Below are 22532 nucleotides of genomic sequence, written 5' to 3' on the forward strand. Positions count from 1 at the left end.
CAGAGTCACACGGCTGACAAGCGGCAGAGCCGGGATTAAAACCCACGACCTCTGACTCCCAAGCCCGGGCCATTTCCATTGAGCCACACTTTCCATTAAGCAACTCTGTGGCATTGTACTCTCCCAAACACTTAGTACAGTGTTTCGCGCACCGTCAGTTCTCAACAAATACCACTGATTGATGGATCGATCGATTGTATGACAGGAGGGAGGGGAGAAAGATAAGGGAAATTTCGGGAGAACAGCGGAGACTTCGGGGCTACAGTCCTGCCCTAAATCACCTCTGTGGGAACCGGGAAAAAAACCCATTTCTGAGGATTGACTGTGCTTCGATCAATCAATCCGTCAATCAATCAGTTGTATTTATTGAGGGCAGAACACCATATTAAGTGCTTGGGCGAGAGTAGAAAGTGACAGAGTTGGTAGAAACATTTCCTGCCCACAATGAACTCACTGTTTAGAGGGGGAGACAGACATTAATAGAAATCGATACATTTTGCATAATAATGTTGGTATTTGTTAAGCGCCTACTATGTGCCGAGCACCGTTCTAAGCGCTGGGGTAGATACAGGGGAATCAGGTTGTCCCGCGTGAGGCTCACAGTTAATCCCCATTTTACAGATGAGGTAACCGAGGCACGGAGAAGTGGATATGTACTTAAGTGCTGTGGGGCTGAGGGAGGGGTGAATAAAGGAAGCAAATCAGAGTGACGCAGGAGGGAGAGGGAGTCAGGGAGATGTCAAGCCCCCTCTGGATGTTTTTTCTCTTCGGCCCAGCCGTTATTCGACTCCTGAGGATCTGGTTTCGCCCAAGCCTACGCGGACGGATGCTCAACGGAACGGACGGGGAACTCACATTCCTTGGTATTGGGAGGCGCCAGCAGGCAGGAGTAGCAAACCATTCCATAGATGTTCCTCGGACGGTTTTCCAACATGTAGTAACTGCAAAAGGGAAGGGGCAGGGCAAGGCAGAACAAGCGATCCGAGTGAGTGGGTACGGTCATGAGCAAACGAACGGTGACCAATTATCGTCGGAGATAAAATCGCTATTAATTGGCAGAACCTTTATTAACATTTTGATGACATTATAATTTTCAACGGGCTGTGCGCTGCTTTCATCCCCCCTCCCGACGGCTCCACCGCAAAGGCCGCGAATCAGCCGCGAAATAGAGATCGCGCGGCTCGCAAACAACGTTCTCCCTGCCGAAGTCGGGGCCCAACTCAGAGGATCCCGAGGTGGGATTTTGTCCGAACCGGGATGGCGGAACCCAAACGATCTGCCGTAAAGTGCGCCGAGCGGCTCTTTCGGGTCCATTTACTTCTCTGAGCGTCTGAAGGATGGAGCGGATCCGCGAAAGGCGCAGCGTAAACCAGAAACGCTTTATGAGTTATAGACTGCTCCGTTCTAAATCCCCCCTCTCTCGCCCCCTCCCCCCTTTCTGCCTCTCTTCATCTACAATAATAATGATAATAATCGTAATAATTATTATTATGGTACTTGTTAAGCATTTACTATGTGCCCAGCACTCTTCTAAGTGCCGGGGTCGATACAGGTTAATAGGGTTGGATGCAGGCTCTGTCCCTCAAGGGACTCACCGTCTTAATCTCCATTTTACAGATGAGGTAACTGAGGCACAGAGCAGTGAAGTGACTCGCTCAAGGTCACACAACAGACGAGTGGCAGAGCCGGGATTAGAACTCAGTTCCTTCCGACTCCCAGGCCCGGGCTCTACCCCCTAAGCCACTCTGCTTCTCAGCTACGGCAGAGATAATGATCAAGATAGTAATAGTAATAATTGTGATATTTGTTAGGTGCTTAGTGGGAGCCCAGCTCTGTGCTAAGAGAAGGGGTAGATACAGTGTGGCTCAGTGCAAAGAGCACGGGCTTTGGAGTCAGAGGTCATGAGTTCGAATCCCAGCTCCGCCGCTTGTCAGCTGTGTGACTGTGGGCAAGTCACTTCACTTCTCTGGGCCTCGGTGACCTCATCTGGAAAATGGGGAATTGAGACCGTGAGCCCCACGTGGGACAACCTGATTCCCCTCTGTGTACCCCAGCGCTTAGAACAGTGCTCTGCACATAGTAGGCGCTTGACAAATACCAACATTATTATTATTATACAATTTATGCACATTTATCTCTCTCTCACACACACCTGTCCTTCTTAAAAGTGATGACACTTTCAATAATCCAGTGGAGGCTGGAAAGAGGGATGCCAGACTGGCACACCCACCCGTGGTGTTTACCCTCTTTTTGTGTGGTCTTTTTTAAGCGCTTACTATGTTCCAGGCAGTGTACTCAGAGAAGCAGCGTGGCTCAGTGGAAAGTGCCCGGGCTTGGGAGTCAGAGGTCATGTGTTCGAATCCCGGCTCTGCCACCTGTCAGCTGTGTGACTGTGGGCGAGTCACTTCACTTCTCTGGGCCTCAGTGACCTCATCTGTAAAATGGGGATTCACTGTGAGCCTCACGTGGAACACCCTGACGACCCTGTATCTACCCCAGTGCTTAGAAAAGTGCTCTGCACATAGTAGGCGCTTAACAAACACCAACATTATTATTATTATTATTAGTATTACTCAGCGCCGGGGCAGATACAAGCCAATTCGATCGGTCCCAGTCCCTGTTCCACAAGAGACTCACAGTCTTAATGCCTGTTTTCCAGATGACCTAACAGAGGCACGGAGAAATCATGATTATTATAATGATATAACAATATTATATTACAATAATAATGGTATTTCGTAAGCGCTTACTAGGTGCCAAGCACCGTTCTAAGCGCTGAGGTAGAGACAAGGTAATCAGGATGGACACGGTCCCCGTCCCACATGAGGCTCACGCTCAGTAAGTGACCTGCCCAAGGTCACACAGCATAGAAATGGCATTAGAACCCGGGTCCTTATTGAGAGATCCTTGCTGTGCTAAACAGTGGGGCGAAGAGGGGTGGCAAAGAGGGGGCGCAACTCAGTTTTCGGCTTGTCACTTGGCATCCTAACCTTCCCGAAGTCAGTCGATCGTTAGTTTCGATTGAGCGTTACCGTGTGCCAGGCGCTGGGAGAGTAGAATGGGACAATACAACGGACGCACTCCCTGCCCCCCACAGGCCTACGGTCTCGGGGCCCGGAGATTGAGCCCCGTCTGCCTCCCGACTGCACAGACGCCGTTCCCCGGAACGAGGCCACAACACGTTGACCTCTGTTGTTCGGGGTTTGAACAGGGAGCTGCCGACGAGGAGATTTTATCAGCAAGTATCAAGACGAACGCGTACGACTGACGGCCTCTCTACGTCGTCTGCTTGTAGAGATTATAACAACGCTGGCGTTTGGTAAGCCCTGACTAGGGGCAGGGCACTGTCCTAAGCGCTGGGGGAGATACGGGGGAATCGGGTCGTCCCGCGTGAGGCTCACAGTTCATCCCCGTTTTCCAGATGAGGGAACTGAGGCACAGAGAAGCCAAGCGACCTGCCCACAATCACGCAGCTGCCAAGTGGCAGAGCCGGGAGTCGAACTCGTGACCTCGGACTCCGAAGCTGCTTCCCGGTCACTGCCGACTGCCGGCACCGCATCTGATACCCACCGTGCCTGGCGGTGGTGTGGATTCGACTCGTTCGTGTTGTAACCTTCCTGAAATCTCCGTCCTGAGAGACTTGGGCCATTTCTAGTTGCTTGCCCCGGTCTGTTAATCTTCTCATGCTTGCTCTCCGACGCCCCTGGCTAGGCTATGTTATTTGAGGTTTTGCTTTGTTATATCTTTGAATGATTCCTTCTGTTCTCCTTGGTCTTTTTTATAGTATTTGTTTAAGCGTTTACTATGCATACTATATGCCAGGAACTGGCATACTATATACCAAGCACTGGAGTGGATGTGAGTTAATCGGGTTGGACCCAGTCCATATAATAATAATAATGATATCGGTATTTGTTAAGCGCTTTGTATGTGCAGAGCACCGTTCTAAGCGCTGGGCTAGATACAGGGTCATCGGGTGGTCCCACGTGAGGCTCCCAGTCTTCATCCCCATTTTCCAGATGAGGGAACTGAGGCCCAGAGAAGTGAAGTGACTTGCCCGCGGTCACCCAGCTGACAAGTGGCAGAGCTGGGATTCAAACCCATGACCTCTGACCGCCCCCCACCCCCCAGCCCGGGCTCTTTCCACTAGAGCCACGCTGCTGTTGGTATCTGTTACGCACTTACTAGGTGCAGAGCACATTTCCGTTGCCGACTTGTTCATTCCAAGCGCTTAGTACAGTGCTCTGCACATAGTAAGCGCTCAATAAATACTATCGAATGAATGAACGAACATTAAGCGCTGGGGCAGATACAGGGTCGTCAGGTTGTCCCGCGTGAGGCTCACAGTCTTCATCCCCATTTTACAGATGAGGTCACTGAGGGACAGAGAAGCGAAGTGACTTGCCCAAGGTCACACAGCTGACCGGCAGCAGAGCCGGGATTCGAACCCCTGACCTCCGACTCCCAAGCCCGGCCTCTTTCCCCCGAGCCACGCTGCTTCTCTAAGCACTGCTGCTGCTTCGTCTCCCACATGGGACTCACGGTCTTCATCCCCATTTTACAGATGAGGGAACCGAGGCACCGAGAAGTGAAGTGACTTGCCCGAGGTCACACAACGGACGGAGCCGGGGTTAGAACCCGGGTCCTTCTGACTTCCAGGTCCGTGCTCTAACCACTCGACCATATTGCTTTTCAACACGGACTCATATTTGCTGTTAACGCCGTTTCACATCAGCTCGCTCTTAAGCAGTCGTCTGCTTATTCCGCTCTTTTCCACTCTTTTCCCATGTCATTCATTCATTCAACTGGATTTATTGAGCACTTACTGTACTCAGAGTACTGTACTAAGCGTTTGGGAGACTACAGTATGACAGTAAACAGACCCATTCCCTACCCACGACAGCCCACCCTTGCAAGGGAATACAAAATGAACATTGCTTTACTGCTGGAACCTGACAAATACTACAGTAACTGGTTTCTGTTAAGCACTATGTGCCACGCTGATGATGTTGTCTCGTTTTTGTCCGTCCGTCTCCCCCGATTAGACCGTGAGCCCGCCATTGGGCAGGGATCGTCTCTGTCTGTTGCCGAATTGTCCATTCCAAGCGCTCAGTACAGTGCTCTGCACATGGTAAGCACTCTATTGAGTGAACGAATGAACTAAGCTGATGATGATGTCTCGTTTTTGTCCGTCCGTCTCCCCCGATTAGACCGTGAGCCCGTCATTGGGCAGGGACGGTCTCTATCTGTTGCCGAATTGTCCATTCCAAGCGCTTAATCCAGTGCTCTGCACACGGTAAGCGCTCCACAAATACTATTGAATGAACGGACGATCTAAGCACTGGGGAAGCTACGCGATAATCAGATTGGAGCCTCGTCGTACTCTCGGCCTAAGTAGGAGGGCAGCAGCTTTCGAATCTCTAGTCTACCGATGAGGAAATTGAGGCACAGAGAAGATAAGTGACTTGTCCAGGGTCACACAGCAGGCAAGCGGCAAAACGGGCCGCCCTCCCGGGATCCTGCCTAGCCACTGGATGCTAAGGATTGCACTGAGGATATACTGGTCTGGACGGCGGATGCGGAATTTGGGGGTGTGGTAGAGAGCTTTCGTGGCTCAGTGGAAAGAGCACGGGCTTGGGAGTCAGAGGTCATGGGTTCGAATCCCGGCTCGGCCACTCGTCAGCTGTGTGACTTTGGGCGAGTCACTTGACTTCTCGGTGCCTCAGTCACCTCATCTGTAAAATGGGGATGAAGACTGTGAGCCCCACGTGGGACAACCTGATTACCCCGTGTCCACCCCGGCGCTTAGGACAGTGCTCGGCACGTAGTAAGCGCTTAACAAATACCAACATTATTATTATTAAAAGGTTGGACACCACAACCTCTCTCTCTTCCTCTACCTCGCTTCCTCTCTCCTCCCTCTGTCTTTGCCTCTCTCTCTCTCTCTCCCTCCTACTTCTCTCCCTCTTTCTCCCCCCCCTACCCTCCCTTCCTCTATCTCTTTCAGTTTGGCCTGAACCTAGATAATAAAAATAATGTTGGTATTTGTTAAGCGCTTACTTCCTGCAGAGCACTGTTCTAAGCGCTGGGGGAGGTGCGGGGGAATGAGATTGTCCCACGTGAGGCTCACGGTCTTCATCCCCATTTTACAGATGAGGGAACTGAGGCACAGAGAAGCGAAGTGACTTGCCCAGATGCCACGGTGGTGCCCCGCATTCTCAAACGTGCTAACTTTCCTCACGGTCTATCTTTGTGTTGCTATCGTGTCGCGTGCAGAACGCTGTATTACGTGCTTGGGGGAGTACGACACAGCAATGAACGGACACATTCCCTGCCCACAAGTCACTGGGCCAAGTGGATAGAACACGGGCCGGAGAGTCAGAAGGTTGTGGGTTCTAATCCCGGCTCTGCCACCTGTCTGCTGTGTGACCTTGGGTAAGTCACTTCCCTTCCTCTGTGCCTCACTTACCTCATCTGTAAAATGGGGATAAGAGTGTGAGCCCCCTGTGGGACAGGGACTGGGTCTGACCTGATCAACTTGAATCAGAGAAGCAGCGTGGCTTAGTGGAAAAGAGCCCGGGCTTGGGAGTCAGAGGTCGCGGGTTCTAATCCCGGCTCTGCCCCTTGTCAGCTGTGTGACTGTGGGCCAGTCACTTCACTTCTCTGGGCCTCGGTTCCCTCATCTGTAAAATGGGGGTGAAGACTGTGAGTCTCACGTGGGACAACCTCATTCCCCTGTATCTGCCCCGGCGCTTAGAACAGTGCTCTGCACGTAGTAAGCGCGTGACAAATACCAGCATTTTTTTTGGGTTCATAGTAAGCTTAACAAATACCATCATCATCATCATCATTATTATTGTTATTATTATTATTATTTCCCCAGCACTTAGAACGGTGCTTGGCATATAGTCGATGCTTAACAATGCCATAATTTATTATTATTCCCCACTCCAGCTATCCACTCTTTCCTGTCCTCTTAGGTTCCTTTCCTTTCTTCTCGGCCTTTGTATTCTAATCCATGGCCTAGGACAACAACATCCTTTAACTTAATAATGTTGGTATTTGCTAAGCGCTTACTATGTGCAGAGCACCGTTCTAAGCGCTGGGGTAGATACAGGGTCATCGGGTCGTCCCACGGGAGGCTCGCAGTGAATCCCCATTTTCCAGATGAGGGAACTGAGGCCCAGAGAAGTGAGATGACTTGCCCACAGTCACCCAGCTGAGAAGTGGCAGAGCCGGGATTCGAACCCCCGACCCCCGACTCCCAAGCCCGTGCTCTTTCCACTGAGCCACGTTGGACCCTGGTCTCTTCAATCGATAAATCATCGAATGATTTATTAGATAATAATGGTTGAATCACTTATTTAACCCCCCCCCCCCCAAGCTCCCATCTATCCAGGAAGCTGTTAGGGAAGAAAGCCTCTTTCTTAGGCAGGGAACGTATCTACCGCCTCGGTCATATTGAGAAGCAGCGTGGCTTCGATGATTTATTGATAGAAGAGACCAGGGTCCAACGTGGCTCAGTGGAAAGAGCACGGGCTTGGGAGTCGGAGGTCGTGGGTTCTAATCCCGGCTCCGCCACTCGTCTGCTGTGTAACCTTGGGGAAGACACTTAACTTCTCGGGGCCTCAGTTACCTCATCTATAAAAATGGGGATTAAAAAATCTGAGCCCCACGTGGGACAACCTGATGACCCTGCATCTCTCCCAGCGCTTAGAACAGTGCTCTGCACACAGTAAGCGCTTAACACATACAAATACCATAATTATTATTATATTGGACTCTACCAAGCACTTCAGTACAAGATAGAACCCGGGCCTGGGAGTCAAAAGGTCAGGGTGAACTAATCCCGGCTCCGCCACTCGTGTGCGCTGTGACCTTGGGCAAGTCACTTCACTTTTTCTGTGCCTCAGTTACCTTATCTGTAAAATGAGGATTAAGACTGGGAGCTCCACATGGGACGGGGACTGTGTCTAACCCTGTTTGCTTGTATCTACCCCAGAGCTTAGTACAGTGCCTGGAACATAGTAAACGCCTAACAGATACAATGAAAAAAAGTGCTCTGCACACAATAAATGCTCAATAAAAACGGCCGATTGATTGGCAGGCCTAGAGAGAAGACATTCTCGGCCTCTGCCCTTGCCCCTCGGTCTGTCCGAAAGGCTGATCTCAGAGACGCCAGAGCTCCATAAACATCAACCCGCAGCCGTGGGCCTGGAAGCCATTTATCACAACCTGAAAAGTAGATTAAGTAAAGCAAAGAGGTGCGGGGCACCGTACTAAGCGCTTGGAACGAACAAGTCGGCAACAGATAGAGACGGTCCCTGGCCCTTTGACGGGCTCGCGGTCTAATCGTTCATTTCTGACAGTGCAAGCTATGACTAATAGGGCCGCGTGCCTGGGTCTTCCGTTGTTGTTGTTTACCGGTTCTTTTCGCGGTTCCCAGAGAAGCCCCGGGAGCGAGTCCTGCTGCTGTTACTGTCCACTTGGAGGTCCGGAGGGACCGAGCACCTCCAAAAAAACACTCCCAGTGCTAAATGAAGACGGTGCTCTCCCAATTCCATCACGGTGACAAATATCTGGTCTTTGATCCACTTATAAGCATTCATTAATCGATACTCTAAACATCTTTCTGAGAAGGCCAAACGTGAGTGCCCGGTGTCCACATTAACCCCACCAGGCAATAAAAAGGTCCCAAGCTGGGCTGATTCTCTCTCTTCCTCTGTTTCTGTTTCTCTCTTTCCCTCTTTCTCTGCCTCTCTCTTCCCCCTCTGTCTTTGTCTCTGTCTCTCCTTTTCTCCCCCTTCTTCCTCCCCCCTCCCTTCCTCCCTTTCTCTGTCTCCCTCCATCTCTTGCTCCCTATTTTCCCTTTCTCTGTCTCTCTCCCACCATCGCTTTCTCCCTATTTTCCCTTTCTCTCTCTCTCCCCCTCTCACTCTCTCTTCCCTTTCTTTCACCCCTCTCCGTCTTTCCTCTCTCACACTCTCAGAGCCGGTAGACACGTTCCAGGCCCACAGTCGATGTACAATCCAGAGGTTACAATCTGGACTTGGGTCAAGCGATCTGGTTATGAGGATCACGGTCTGGGTTCGGAGGGCGACCGATCACCAATCAGTCAACAGAACCTACTGAGTGTTTACTCTGCGTAGAGCACCGTACTGGGCGCACGGGAGAGTACAACAGGGTTGGCTGGTAGAGATGTTGCCTGCCCACAGTGAGCAGCCCGGGCCCGGGAATGAGAGGACCTGAGTTCTAATCCTTTCTCTACTAATAGCTTGCTCTGTGACCTTGGGCAAGTCACCTGGCTTCTCTGTGCTTCAGTTCCCTCGGCTGTAAAATGGGGATTAAGTACCCGTTCCCCCTCTTACTTGGGCTGTGAGCCCCATGTGGAGCAGGGACTATTCCTCACCTGAGTGATTTGGGCCTCAGTTACCTGATCTGTAAAATGGGGATTGAGACTGTGAGCCCCACGAGGGGCAGGGATTATGTCCAACCCAATTTGCTTGCATCCAGCCCAGCATTTAGTACAGTGCCTGGCCAATAGCAAATGCTTAACAAATACCATAATTAGTGTTACTATTATTATTAAGGGGGAGGGAAAAGAGGTTCGTAGTCCCCATTTTACAGATGAGGAAACTAAGGCCTGAAGAAATCAAGCGACTTGCCCAAAGCCACGCAAAGAAAGAGACAGCGTCGGCATTAGAATTCAGGTCTTCTTCCTCTCAGTCCTGCGCTCTTGTCACGGCTTAGAACGGTGCTTGACACATAGTGAGTGCTCAGAGAAGCAGCGTGGCTCAGGGGAAAGAGCCCGGGCTCGGGAGTCAGAGGTGATGGGTTCGAATCCCGGATCTGCCACCTGTCAGCTGGGTGACTGTGGGCGAGTCACTTCACTTCTCTGGGCCTCAGTGACCTCGTCTGTAAAATGGGGATTAACTGTGAGCCTCCCGTGGGGCGACCCGATTCCCCTGTGTCTCCCCCAGCGCTTAGAAGGGTGCTCTGCACGTAGCAAGCGCTTAACAAACGCCAACATTATTATTATTACTATTAATAAATACCAAACCCCAAACCCCAAACGAACAAACATCAAGCTTTCGGTTTAGACCCGACAGTCTGGGTTTGAGGCAAGCGACTTGGGTTTAGGGCTAGGAAACGGGACTTGGAGCAGACAGCCTGGCCTTGGGGCAAGCCAACTCAGACTTAGGGCAAACGGCCCGGGCTTGGGCCACGGTCACTTCTGTCTTCTGACGAGCCCAGGAAAGCCGGTCGAACATTTATTCCCGCTCTCTGCGCTCTCCTATTCTTGGCCAAAGGGTGGAGGGAGGCCCGCGACGGAAATCGAGGGGCCTCCAGGCACACGGTGAGGTCCGGAGGGCAGTTGTGTGTGAAAGGTTTGCCTCTTCCCCCTTTCCTCTCACGTGCTCATTCCTCGGTCCAAACCCTCCACCCCTCTGCCAAGAAAGCCCCGTGCCCTATTCAAGCTACCCCGTGGGGGCCTTAATGAATGGGGAAAGAGGCCCTGCCAAACCACAGGTGAGGAGGGGGAAGCAAGGGAGCCTGAGGAGCAGAACAGATAAATACAAGGGAGCCCGAATCCGGCTAAAAGCCACGGCGGGTTAGAAAAAATAAACACCCTGCCCGCAGCTAATTAAACCAAGCTGCCGAAAACGCTATGAAATCTTCGCAGCAACATTCACGGGACAGGAAAATTGGGTTCTGGAAACTCGGAGCCTGGGGGAGGGTCAAGACTGGGAGGCTTCCCTTGGGGCAAGCCGCACCCGACGTCGTTAGTGGATCCTTTTTTTCCCTGGGTATTTGTTAAGCGCTCACTATATGCCAGGCACTGTACTGCGTACTAGAGTAGAGGCAAGCTAATCAGGTTGGACACAGTCCCTGTCCCACATGGGGCTCCCAGTGTTAATCCCCATTTTACGGATGAGGGAACTGAGGCACAGATGATTGGATGACTGGTCCAAGGTCACGCAGTGGACAAGGGGCGGAGCTGGGATCGAAACCCAGGTCCTTCTGACTCCCAGGCCCGAAATCGATCCACTAAGCTAAGTTGCTGCTCCGGATCTGCAAGTTGCTTAACCGTCCCGTGCCTCAGTTTCCCCAGCTGTAAACTGGGGATACTAGACCTGCTCTCTCTCTCTCTCTCTCTCTCTCATAGATTGCGAGCCCTGCGGGGGATAGGGTTCACGTCTGACCAGTTTTCTTGTAACTCCCCTAGTCTCTGGTGCAGCATGATGTAGTGGATAGAACACGGGCCTGGGAGTCACAGGGTCATGAGTTCTAATCCCGGCTCCGCCACTTGTCTGCTGAGTTCAGCTCGGCTTCACTTCACTCACTTCGCTCACTTCACTTCAGCTCTCCGTGCCTCAGTTCCCTCATCTGTAAAATGGGGATTAAGATCAAATGGGGATTAAGATCAAATGGGGTTTAAGACACTGAGCCCCATTCAGGACAGGGACCGTGTCCATTCCGACTTGCCTGTGTCCACCCCAGCTCCTGGTACAGTGCCTGGCACGTAGTAAGCACTTAACAGATACCACAGTTATTATTATTATTATTATTATTGGTATATATGAAGTCCTTAAAATACTTTGATTTTAAAAATTATTACTTTCATTTTACTCCTGTCCACACTGTCTAAGGGAAAAGGGCGGGTGCTTTCATGAGACATCAAATATGCTCCCCCACCTCGGCGGCGAAGACAGCAGGGGGACGTGGAACCGCCGAGGCAAGACTCTGTGTCATCTTGGGTGGAAATTGTTGAAAACCTAAGGGCCTTGACCGTAAGAATCCTTGAGGCTCCTCTCCCCTGAAAGTGAAGATGTGAAAATACAAGACGGCAAAGAGAAATGCCATCTAAAGCATTCAGGAGTCGAAAGGGAGCTGGGATTTTGGCTATTATAGTGGCTAATATTGGATCTCGATTCTATTGTTGTTATTGTTATGGGTTTGACTCCCGGCTCTGCCACTTGTCAGCTGTGTGGCTGTGGGCGAGTCACTTCACTTCTCTGGGCCTCAGTTACCTCATCTGGAAAATGGGGATGAACTGTGAGCCTCACGCGGGACAACCTGATTCCCCTGTGTATCTCCCCCAGCGCTTAGAACAGTGCTCTGCACACAGGAAGCGCTTAACAAATACCAACGTTATTATTATTATTATTATATTATTAATATTGTCTTGAGTCTATTTATTCTTGATTCTATTTATTTGCTCTCGATTCTATTTATTTCCTATTGTTTTAATGAGATGTTCATCCCCGCGATTCTATTTATCGCCATTGTTCTCGTCTGTCCGCCTCCGCCCATTAGACCGTGAGCCCGTCAGAGGGCAGGGACCGTCTCTATCTGTGACCGATTTGTCCGTTCCAAGCGCTTAGTACAGTGCTCTGCACATAGTAAGCGCTCAATAAATACTATTGAATGAATGAATGAATGTGGGACAACCTGATCACCCTATATACCCCAGCGCTTAGAACAGTGCTCTGCACATAGTAAGCGCTTAACAGATACCAACATTATTATCCACTTTCTTGAAAGGAGACATTTTCAGACTGAAAGCAGGCAGGGTTTCCTCCCTCCAGACGTTTTCTATTGTAAGTCATTCGTTCGTTCGTTCAATAGCATTTATTGAGCACTTACTATTTCCCTCTGCTCCTCCCCCTCTCCCTTCCCCTCCCCTCAGCACTGTGCTCATTTGTCTATATTTTTATCACCCTATTTATTTTGTTAATGAGGTGTACATCCCCCCGCTTCTATTTATTGCGATCAAGTTGTCTTGTTCTTGTCCCTCTGTCTCCCCCGATTAGACCGTAAGCCCGTCGATGGGCAGGGATTGACTCTATCTGTTGCCGAATTGACCGTTCCAAGTGCTTAGTACAGTGCTGTGCACATAGTAAGCGCTCAATAAATGCTATTGAATGAATGAATATTCATTCGATAGCGCAGAGCACTGTACTAAGCGCTTGGAATGTACAATTCGGCAACAGATAGGGAGAATCCCTGCCCAGTGACGGGCTCCCAGTCTATTGCCCTTCGTTCTTGTCCGTCCGTCTCCCCCGATTCGACCGTCAGCCCGTCAGAGGGCAGGGACTGTCTCTGTTATCGATGTGTCCGTTCCAAGCGCTTAATACAGTGCTCTGCACATAGTAGGCGCTCAATAGATACTATTGAATGAATGAATAAGCACCGCTAGGTTTACCACTCCCTAGTCGCTCGTGTAAAAATGCTCTCAATTACCGTCCCCCGGCCAAGGCCGTCGTGCTTGAGATCTCACGGAAGGAAGGAAGGACCGGGGCCTCGGCCATTTAACGTTCCACCAGGTCCGACTCTCCGAGAAGCGACCGTTCTGCCAGAAGCCTCAGGCAAGTGACCTCAGAGGAAATGTCCAGCCTATCCATCAGTGGTATTTATTGAGCGCTTACCGTGTGCAGAGCACCGTACCAAGCGCTTGGGAGGGTACTGTAGAGTTAGTAACGATCAGTCGATCAATCAGTGACATTTATTGAGCCGTTACGGTGTGCAGAGCACTATCCAGCGTGGCTCAGTGGAAAGAGCCCGGGCTTGGGAGTCAGAGGTCGTGGGTTCTAATCCCGGCCCCGCCGCTCGCCAGCTGGGTGACTTTGGGCAAGTCGCTTCACTTCTCTGGGCCTCAGTTCCCTCATCTGGAAAATGGGGATTAAAACTGTGAGCCCCACGTGGGACAACCTGATCACCTGGTATCCCCCGGCGCTTAGAACAGAGGTTTGCGCGTAGTAAGCGCTTAACAAATACCACCATGATGATTATTATCCTAAGCTCTTGGGAGAGTACTACTGAGTTACTATCAATCAATCAATGGTATTTATTGAGCTGTTACTGTGTGCAGAGCACTGAGCTAGGCGCCTGGGAGAGTGCACTATAACAACATTATATTCTGTGTCACCCTGACTTGCTCCCTTTTCTCATCCCTCCTCCCAGCTCCGCAGCACTTATGTACACATCTGAAATTGATTTATTATATTAATGTCTGTCTCCCCCTCTTGACTGTAAGCTCGTTATGGGCAGGGAATGTGTCTGCTCTATTGTTGTATGTTGAGCGCTCAGTACAGTGCTCAGCACACAGCAAGCAGTGGAAAGCTCACGGGCTTGGGAGTCAGAGGTCGTGGGTTCGAACCCCGGCTCTGCCACTTGTCAGCTGTGTGACTGTGGACAAGTCACTGCACTTCTCTGGGCCTCAGGTCCCTCATCTGTAAAATGGGCAAGAAGACTGTGAGCCTCGCGTGGGACAATCTGGATTCCCCTGTGTCTACCCCAGCGCTTTAGAACAGTGCTCGGCGCATAGTGAGTGCTTAACAGATACCAACATTATTATTATTATTAATAATAATAATAGTACTTGTTAAGCGCTCACTATGTGCCGAGCACTGTTCTAAGTGCTGGGGTAGATACAAGTGAATCAGATTGGACACAGTCCTTGTCCCACGTGGGGCTCACACCCTTATCCCCAATTTAGAGATGAGGTAAGCGAGGCACAGAGAAGTGAAGTGACTTGCCCTAGGTCACATATCCGGAAAGAGCCCGGGCCTGGGAGTCAGAGGTCATGGGTTCCAATCCCGGCTCCGCCACTTCTCTGCTGTGCGATTCTGGGCAAGTCACTTCTCGGTGCCTCGGTGACCTCATCTGTAAAATGGGGACTAAGCGTGTGAGCCCCCCGGGGGACAACCTGATCACCTCGTATCCCCCCAGCGCTCAGAACGGTGCTTTGCCCATAGGAAGCGCTTAACAAACACCGCCGTTACTATTACGCCGTGGCCGGGGCCGGGATTAGAACCCAGGACCTGCTGACCCGTGCTCCGTCCAATCTAAGTACGATCGACTGACAGAGTGACGGTCCCCGCCCACGGTGACTCTAAAGTGTAGAGGGAGAGCCGACCCCTGCCCTCAAGCTCGTCGGGTACTTACCCGGGGAGACAAGGCCCGCATTCTGCGTCATTCTCAGTGTCGCCCGGCGTCAGGACGGTGGCCCGGAAGAAGCCCTCGCAGTCTTTGTGGCGCCTGCAGATCTGGTAGCCTCCCTTCGAGAACTTCTCGGAAGGGCAGGGGACACAGCCGTAGTCCTCATCTTTGGTGCCGTAGCCACACGTCTGGGATGGAATAACACGGGGGGACGGTCAGCCGGGGATGGGCCCGGGATGCCTCGCGCTCCCTCTCCTTGGCTCAGGTAGCGTGTTGCCCCTCGTGTAGCCCCCCCGTGAAGCCCCGTGCTCCCTCTCCGTGATTCGGGAAGCGTGTTCCGCCTCAGCTAACCCGACCCCCGGGCCTTCTCTCTTCCCACCCACCGCTTCTGCAGGGTCCTCAGTTCCCATGCCAGCTCTTAAGTATCCCGGCTCTGCCACTCGTCAGCTGGGTGACTGTGGGCAAGTCACTTCACTTCTCTGGGCCTCAGTGACCTCATCTGTGAGATGGGCATTACGACTGTGAGCCTCACGTGGGACAACCTGATGACCCCGTATCTCCCCCAGCGCTTAGAACGGCGCTCTGCACATTTGTAAGCGCTTAACGAATGCCAACGCTGTTACTGTTGTCAAGTAGGGCTCCGATTCATTCATTCGATCGTATTTATCGAGCGCTTACTGCGTACAGAGCACTGTACTAGCCGCTTGGGAAAGTACAATATAGCAATAAAGAGTGACAATCCCTGCCCACAATGAGCTCCCAGGCTAGAGGGGGGAGACAGACATCAATACAAGTGAACAGACGTCGACGTAAATAAATAAAATTACGGATATAGACGTGAGTGCTATGGGGTGGGGAGAGGGGGGAAGAGCCAAGGGAGCAAGTCAGGGTGACGCAGGAGGGCGTAATCTGATCGCTCGTGGCAATCACAAACTCTCAAATGGGGCTGGGTGCGCTCTCTCTTTCTCTTCCTGTCTCTCTTTCTGCCTCTCTCTCTCTCCCTCCTCTCTCTGGGTCGGAGGAACCGCCCACGTGAAAAAATCCTCGGTCTCATTATCGCGACGGACCAACCTGTCCCCTCTGCAGCCTAAGTCGTGAAGCGAGACTGGGCCCCGGGCCCCATCCTTAACCGATGGGGCAGCCGGGGAACGGGGAGTCCTGCGTGCGGAGTGATCCATCTGCCAAGTTAGGCCTCGGACCCCAGCTTTTAATGGATGCTCCTTTGGAAAGAGCTTTGATTGCTCTGGGGAAGGAGGGTAGACGAGTGTGGAGTTTATTTTTTAAGGCCCTTTATGAAGGAGACGGACAGTGAGAAGGACAGGATAGAAAGAACATCGATTCTTTTGAAATGTGGTGTTGGAGAAGGCTTTTGCTAATACCGCGGACGGCCCGAAAGACAAACAAATGGATTTTAGAGCAAATTAAAGGAAAATGGTCTTCGGAAGGCCAAATGACTTGTCTCCGCATATTTTGGGCACATAATCGGGAGGACTAATTCTCTGGAGAAGACACTAATGCTAAGAAAAGTCCAGGGAAAGCGTGGAAGAGGCAGATCGGCAGCTAGATGGACGGAGACCAAAACAACGATAACGGAAGAACCGTTAGAAAGGTTGCGGATTATGGCAGAGGACGGGACGTTCAGGAGAACGTACACCCACGGAGTCTCTATGAATCGGAAACAACTCGACGGCTCTTAATAGTAATAATAATAATAACGAAGGAGACGGTCCTGTCCAGGAGCAAAATTGAGTCTGCCGAAGACTCGGCTTCATCATCGTGGTGGACCAGCCTGCCCTCTCTGCAGCAGGGTCAATCGAGTCAGTCGATCCCATTTATCGAGTGCTAACTGTGTGCAGAGCACTGTCCTAAACGCTTGAATGAGCAGACACATGGCCCGCGTACAGCGAGTGGACAGTCTAGAGGGGAAGAAAGACATGAATGTAAGGGAGCGAGTCAGGGCGACGCGGAAGGGAGTGAGCGGGAGAAGAGGAAAGGAGGACTTAGGGAAGGCCTGTTGGAGGAGATGGGCCTTCGATAAGGCCTTGAAGGAGAGCGATTGCCTGTCAGATATGAGGGGGGGAAGGAGTTCCCGGCCAGAGGCGGGATGTGGGCGAGAGGTTGGCAACGAGATAGATGAGATGGAGGTACAGCGAGAAGGCTAGAGATAGAGGAGTGAAGTACGCGGGCTGGGTTGTAGTAGGACCCGGTGCATTGAGGTAGGAGGGGGCAAGGGGATCGACTGCTTTAAAACCAATGGTGAGGAGTTTCGGTTTGATAATAATAATAATGTTGCTATTTCTTAAGCCCTTACTATGTGCAGAGCACTGTTCTAAGTGCTGGGGTAGATACAGGGTGGTCGGGTTGTCCCCCGTGAGGCTCCCGGTCTTCGTCCCCATTTTCCAGATGAGGGAACGGAGGCCCGGAGACGTCATGTGACTCGCCCACAGTCGCACAGCCGACAAGGGGCGGAGCCGGGATTCGAACCCATGATCTCTGACTCCCGATCCCTTGCTCTTTCCACTGAGCCACGCTCGCTGTAGAGGGTGGACATGCTCGTTAAATGAATTGCAGCGGGGCTTTACACCTAGTCTGTCCTTGCCCATCCAGGAATTGAGATGGACTCAGAGAAGCTCCGTGGCCGAAAACCGAACAGGACTTGGGTATGTGCAGAGGAAATTACAAAAGATTCGACTTCTTGCCAGCCTTCCAAGTCACTGCCTCTCGATGCCTGGCTTTTCCAGGAGATCAGTGTGATCGCCACGGGATGAATATATGTCCTACTAACGGCGTCATCTTCGGCGTGGCTCGGCGGAAAGAGCCCGGGCTTCGGAGTCAGAGGTCATGGGTTCGACTCCCGGCTCCGCCCCTTGTCGGCTGGGTGACCGTGGGCGGGTCACTTCACTTCTCTGGGCCTCGGTTCCCTCATCTGGAAAATGGGGATCGGCTGTGAGCCTCACGTGGGACCAGCTGATTACCCTGTAGCCCCCAGCGCTTAGAACAGTGCTCTGCACACAGTAAGCGCTTAACAAATACCAACATCATTATTAAAAGAGAAAACAGCTCATTATATACTCAGTCCTGAGCTACTATGTTGTTTCCATTATGAACTTTCGGGTAGAAGGTTGCTAAGGAATCGTAAAGTGAACCTGTTTGAACGTGGCGGGCTCTAGACTCTAAGCTCACTGTGGGCAGGGAACGTGGCTACCAGTTCCGTTACGTTGTACTCTCTGTGTGCGCTGCACATGGTGAACACTCAATAAATACAGTCGACTGACCGACTGGAAGAAATTACTTGTGGGCATTCTCACTCAACAGCAGAATGGATGAGAACTAGAGTGTGAATTTTCCTTAATCAAATCAAAATAGAGAAGCGGCGTGGCTCAGTGGGAAGAGCCCGGGCTTGGGAGTCAGAGGTCGTGGGTTCGACTCCCGGCTCTGCCCCTTGTCAGCCGGGTGACTGTGGGCGGGTCACTTGGCTGTGCCTCAGTGACCTCATCTGGAAAGTGGGGATTAAAACCGTGAGCCCCACGTGGGACAACCTGATCGCCTTGTATCCCCCAGCGCTTAGAACAGTGGTGTGCGCATAGTAGGCGCTTAACAGATACCACCATTTATTAGAGAAGCAGCATGGCTCAGTGGAAAGAGCCCGGGCTTGGGAGTCAGAGGTCATGGGTTCGCATCCCGACTCTGCCCCTTGTCAGCTGTGTGCCTGTGGGCGAGTCACTTCACTTTTCTGTACCTCGGTTCCCTCATCTGTAAAATGGGGATGAAGACTCTGAGCCTCACGTGGGACAACCTCATTCCCCTGTATCTCCCCCAGCGCTTAGAACAGTGCTCCGCACATAGTAAGCGCTTAACAAATACCGACATTATTATTAATGGTATTTATTGAGTGCTTACTCTCTGCGGACTAGGTGCTTAGGAAAGAATATTACAGTAGGGTTTGTAGACATGTTCCCTGCCCAAAGGGAGTATACAGTCTCCAGGAGGAATAAAAACACAACCTCCAAGTCACGGTATCTGTGAACGGTGTCTGTGTATTAATCAGTTAACGCGGGTGCCTAGATATCGATCAATCAGTCGATCGTATTTACTGAATACCTGCCATGACCAGAGCATTGTACTAAGAGCTTGGGAAAGTACGATGCAATAGAGTCAGCAGACTCGATCCTTGCCCTCAAAGAGTTTCCAAACTAGCAGAGGAGACAGACTGTAAAATTAACCTTCTATTACAGATAGGAGGAAGTAATAGACTATATTGCTATGTAATAATAATAATAATAACAGTAATTACAGTATTTGTTAAGTGCTCACTATGTGCCGGGCACTGTACTCCGTGCTGGAGTGGATACAAGCAATATACATCAATACTAATGATAATAACAACGTTGGTATTTGTTAAGCGCTTACCATGTGCAGAGCACTGTTCTACGCGCCGGGGGAGATAGAGGGTCGTCGGGTTGTCCCACGTCAGGCTCACGGTCTTAATCCCCATTTTCACAGATGAGGTAACCGAGGCACAGAGGAGTGAAGTGACTCGCCCACAGTCACCCAGCTGACAAGTGGCGGAGCCGGGATTCGAACCCGTGCCCTCTGACTCCCAAGCCCGGGCTCCTTCCGCTGAGCCACGCCGCTTCCCGACGGAGGAGGGGAGTTCTAAAATCCTTAGGTGGCATGGAAATGTTGACACGGCAAGTGGGGGATGAGCGTGTGTGTGTGCACGTGTGTATTTGCGTACTTATCTGTTAATACGCAGGCGGAGGGTCAGCTAATTCCTGGGGCCAATTTTCCCCTCCGGGCCATGACTTCGCAGCTGGCGCCCACCGACGGATCGATCGATCGGTCGATGGTATTTACTGAGCACTCACGCTCGAGAGAGTACAGACGGAGTTGGTAGTCGCCGTCCCTGTCCACGACGAGCTCACGGTCTAGACGGGGAGACTAGCTGGGATGCCGTCGGGGGTCCGGCCAGGGAAAATGGGAGAAAGAGGAAAGGCGGGACTTACCATATAGGGTTCCTCTCCCGGCTCACACTGCGGGCAGCCGTGACACATGCCGGTCGTCTGGTTGTAGTATTCATTCTCTCCACAGTTGGAATATTCCGCCCGCGCCGTGAACATCAGAGACACCTGTCGCCACAGAGCCGACGTTGGATGTCGGGGCCCCCGCATTCTCTTTCCAATCCCGGGACGTTCTCCCCCCGAGGAGGAGGGAGGAGGACGGGTACCTTCGCCCACCCAGACCGGCCGCCTCTCTGGAAATCCGTTAATCCCCGGGAGTCTAGAGCCTGGAGATTTTCACTTTTTTTTTAAATGGTATTTGTTAAGGGCTCACTATGTGGCAGTCACCGTACTAAGCGCTGGGGTAGATAGAGGCTAATCAGGTTGGATACAGGCCCGGGACCCCCGGGCCTCATAAATCATCGTTCTCGTCCGTCCGTCTCCCCCGATCAGACCGTAAGCCCGTCAGACGGCGGGGACCGTCTCTATCTGTTGCCCACTTGTTCACTCCAAGCGCTTAGTACGGTGCTCTGCACATAGTAAGCGCTCGATAAATACTATTGAATGAATGAATGAATGAATGAATGAATCCCCATTTTACAGATGAGGAGGAGTGGAGAGAGAGCCCGGGCTTGGGAGTCAGAGGTCATGGGTTCCAATCCCGGCTCTGCTGTTGTCAGTTGTGGGACTGTGGGCGAGTCACTTCACTTCTCTGGGCCTCAGTGACCTCACGTGGAAAATGGGGATTAGCCGTGAGCCTCACGTGGGACGACCTGTATCTCCCCCGGCGCTTAGAACACGGCTCTGCACCTAGTAAGCGCTCAGAAAATACCAACGTTATTATAATAACGGAGGTACAAAGAAGTGAAGGTAAGAGAGCAGACAAATAGCGGAGCTGGGATTAGAAGCCAGGTCCTTCTGATTCCCAGGCCCCCGATCTCTAGCCACAGGTGGCCCCGAAGCAGCGTGGCTCAGTGGAAAGAGCCCGGGCTCGGGAGTCAGAGGTCATGGGTTCGGATCCCGGCTCTGCCGCTTGCCAGCTTGGCGACTGTGAGCAAGTCACTTCACTTCTCTGGGCCTCAGTGACCTCATCTGTAAAATGGGGATTAACCGTGAGCCTCACGCGGGACAAGCCGATGGCCCTGTATCTCCCCCAGCGCTTAGAACGGTGCTCGGCGCATAGTAAGCGCTTAACAGATACCAACATCATTATTCTCGGCACTCCTTCTTCCTTTCTCCTTTAGCTCAGATGACAGCTTCTTTTTCTTTCAGGGAATCTTCCTCCCTGATGACCCAGACTGGCTCATTTCACCGAGGCAAGCTTAAGACCCCCCCCTTGGAGTGGCGTGCGGGGTGAGGGAATTGTATTACTGTGCGCAGAGCACTGTCCTAAGCGCTTGGAATGTACAACTTTCCTCCGTCTCCCGCAGCACTCAGTAGAGTGCGTGTGACCGTGGGCAAGTCACTTCACTTCTCTGGGCCTCAGTTCCCTCATCTGGAAAATGGGGATGAAGACTGGGAGCCTCACGTGGGACAGCCTGATGACCCCGGATCTCCCCCCCCCAGTGCTTAGAACGGTGCTCGGCACGTAGTCGGCGCTTGATAAATAGCAACATTATCATTCTCCCTCCCCGCAGTCACCTCGTCGCCCGATTCACCTTTCAGCCTGTGGAGAAAGCGCCAGTCACGTAGCGGGGTAACTGCAGGAAGGAGAAATCTAGAGGAGCAAGCGTGGCTTACTGAATAGCGCACAGGCCCGGGATTCAGAAGGACCCGGATTTTAATCCCGGCTCCTCTACGCGTCTGCCGTGTGACCTTGGGTAGACCGTAAGCCCGTCAGAGGGCGGGGACCGTCTCTATCTGTTACCCATTTGTCCATCCCAAGCGCTTAGTACGGTGCTCTGCACACGGGAAGCGCTCAATGAATGCTATGGAATGACCCGCACTTCTCCGTGCCTCGGTTACCTCACCTGTAAAATGGGGATTCAGAGTGTGAGCCCCATGTGGGACAGGGACTGTGTCCAACCTGATCAATCCGTACCTACCTCAGTGCTTGGAACAGTGCTTGGCACATAGTAAGCTTTTAACAAGTACTGTAATAATAATTATTATTATAAATCTCCGCCGCGAGGCCAAGGATGGTATTAGAGAAGCAACGGGGCCTAGTGGCTAGAGCACGGGGCCTGGGAGTCAGAAGGTCTTGGGTCCCAATCTCGGCTCCACCGCTTGTCTGCTGTGCGACCTTGGGCGAGTCGCTTAACCTCTGTGTGTCTCAGTTCCCTCATCTGTCAGATGGGGATTAATAATAACAATAATGTTGGTATTTGTTAAGCGCTTACTATGCGCCGGGCACTGTTCTAAGCGCTGGGGCAGACGCAGAGGAATCGGGTTGTCCCACGCGGGGCTCACAGTTTTAATCCCCATTTTCCAGATGAGGTCACTGAGGCACTGAGAAGTGAAGGGACCTGCCCACAGTGTGAGCCCCACGTGGGACAGCCAGCTTACCTTGTATCTACCCTAGTGCTTAGAACAGTGCTTGGCACATAGTAAGCTCTTAACAGATAGCCTAATTATTATCTTACTCCTGTC

General features: G+C 51.8%; 1 protein-coding gene across 1 annotated transcript in view; it reads right to left on the reverse strand.

Annotated features, from left to right (window-relative positions):
• The window catches only part of EDAR (ectodysplasin A receptor), a 62125-nt gene that overhangs the window by 38639 nt on the left and 954 nt on the right, over nt 1-22532 (reverse strand). Inside the window, exons 2-4 of the mRNA XM_029051140.2 lie at nt 19950-20072; nt 14950-15131; nt 856-941 (exon numbers count right to left, since the gene is read on the reverse strand). Of these exons, the coding sequence (XP_028906973.1) occupies nt 856-941; nt 14950-15131; nt 19950-20072 (391 nt within the window). The remainder of the gene's footprint in view (nt 1-855; nt 942-14949; nt 15132-19949; nt 20073-22532) is intronic.

This window comes from Ornithorhynchus anatinus, chromosome 2 (genome assembly GCF_004115215.2).
Source record: "Ornithorhynchus anatinus isolate Pmale09 chromosome 2, mOrnAna1.pri.v4, whole genome shotgun sequence".
Taxonomy (NCBI): Eukaryota; Metazoa; Chordata; class Mammalia; order Monotremata; family Ornithorhynchidae; genus Ornithorhynchus; species Ornithorhynchus anatinus.